A 1,042-nucleotide genomic window follows, 5' to 3' on the forward strand; every position below is an offset into this window, starting at 1 on the left:
CAGCTGCTCATACTGCTCCTCCTCACCGCAGACACGATCTTGATCTCCTTGCTGGGGCTGACTGTACAGGCAGAAAACACACACAGTCACTGAGAGTGGGGGGGTATTTGTTTCCTACAACATGTGTGCTTTCAGCTGCAAAGCACAGTTAGGCGAGTCACACTTGTCAGGAAAGAGCACTTGAAGCCTGGAGTCAGAAATGCAAAGATTTGAGTTGCAACTCTGCTACTTACTAACAGCACAACCTGAGGCCATTCCCTTCCAAATCTGTCCTGGAAGAAGTGCAGTCCAAATGCTCCTTAGAAGCGAGAATGGCCAGACTGCCTCTCACCTACTTGGGTCATGGTGTCAGAAGGGACTGGTCCCTGGAGAAAGATGTCACGCTTGGTAAAGTAGAGGATCAGCAGAAAAGGGGAAGACCCTCAATGAGATGGATTCACACAGTGGCTGCAACCATGGGCTCAAGTGTAGCAGGGATTATGAGGATGGTACAGACTAGGCAATACTTCATTCTGTTGTACACAGGGTCACGGTGAATCTGAGAAGACTCGACAGCACCTAATAACACCGACAAGATGGGAATAATCTACCTCAAAGACTCGTACAAGAGTGGATTACATAACGTATGTGAAAGTCCCCAGCTGCATAAAATATTGTTTCAAGAATTACCAAGTCCAGGCTGAGTAGTCCCTGTGAGGATGTAAATTAAGTGCCAGTCATACACTCAGTGAATTAACAGTGATAATAAATGCCTCCTGATTTCATATTAAGTCATTAATTGTCCAGAGCCATGAGGGGGAAAAAAAAAACAACCAACCACTGTCACTGAGTCTATTCTGATTCATAGCAACTGTGGTAGTTGTATGTCAACCTGGCTTGGCCTGGTTGAGTGGCTGGGCAGCTAGTGGTAGTTATTCCCCATGATGAGACTGGCAATCAACTCTATGGTGGGATCTACCACAAGCAGCTGAGTAGCTGCTTTAGGGATGTGGTCTGCTTCCCATATATAAGCAGCAGCTTTGGCAATGGTCTCTAGCCTGTG

The 1,042-nt window shown here is 46.6% G+C and overlaps 1 protein-coding gene across 1 annotated transcript in view; it reads right to left on the reverse strand.

The window, feature by feature from the left end:
• The window catches only part of DEPTOR (DEP domain containing MTOR interacting protein), a 170,884-nt gene that overhangs the window by 46,229 nt on the left and 123,613 nt on the right, over positions 1-1,042 (reverse strand). Inside the window, exon 6 of the mRNA XM_007946865.1 lies at positions 8-61. Within this exon, the coding sequence (XP_007945056.1) occupies positions 8-61 (54 nt within the window). The remainder of the gene's footprint in view (positions 1-7; positions 62-1,042) is intronic.

Source organism: Orycteropus afer, unplaced genomic scaffold (assembly GCF_000298275.1).
Source record: "Orycteropus afer afer isolate SDZICR_OR568_19922 unplaced genomic scaffold, OryAfe1.0 scaffold00173, whole genome shotgun sequence".
Classification (NCBI taxonomy): domain Eukaryota; kingdom Metazoa; phylum Chordata; class Mammalia; order Tubulidentata; family Orycteropodidae; genus Orycteropus; species Orycteropus afer.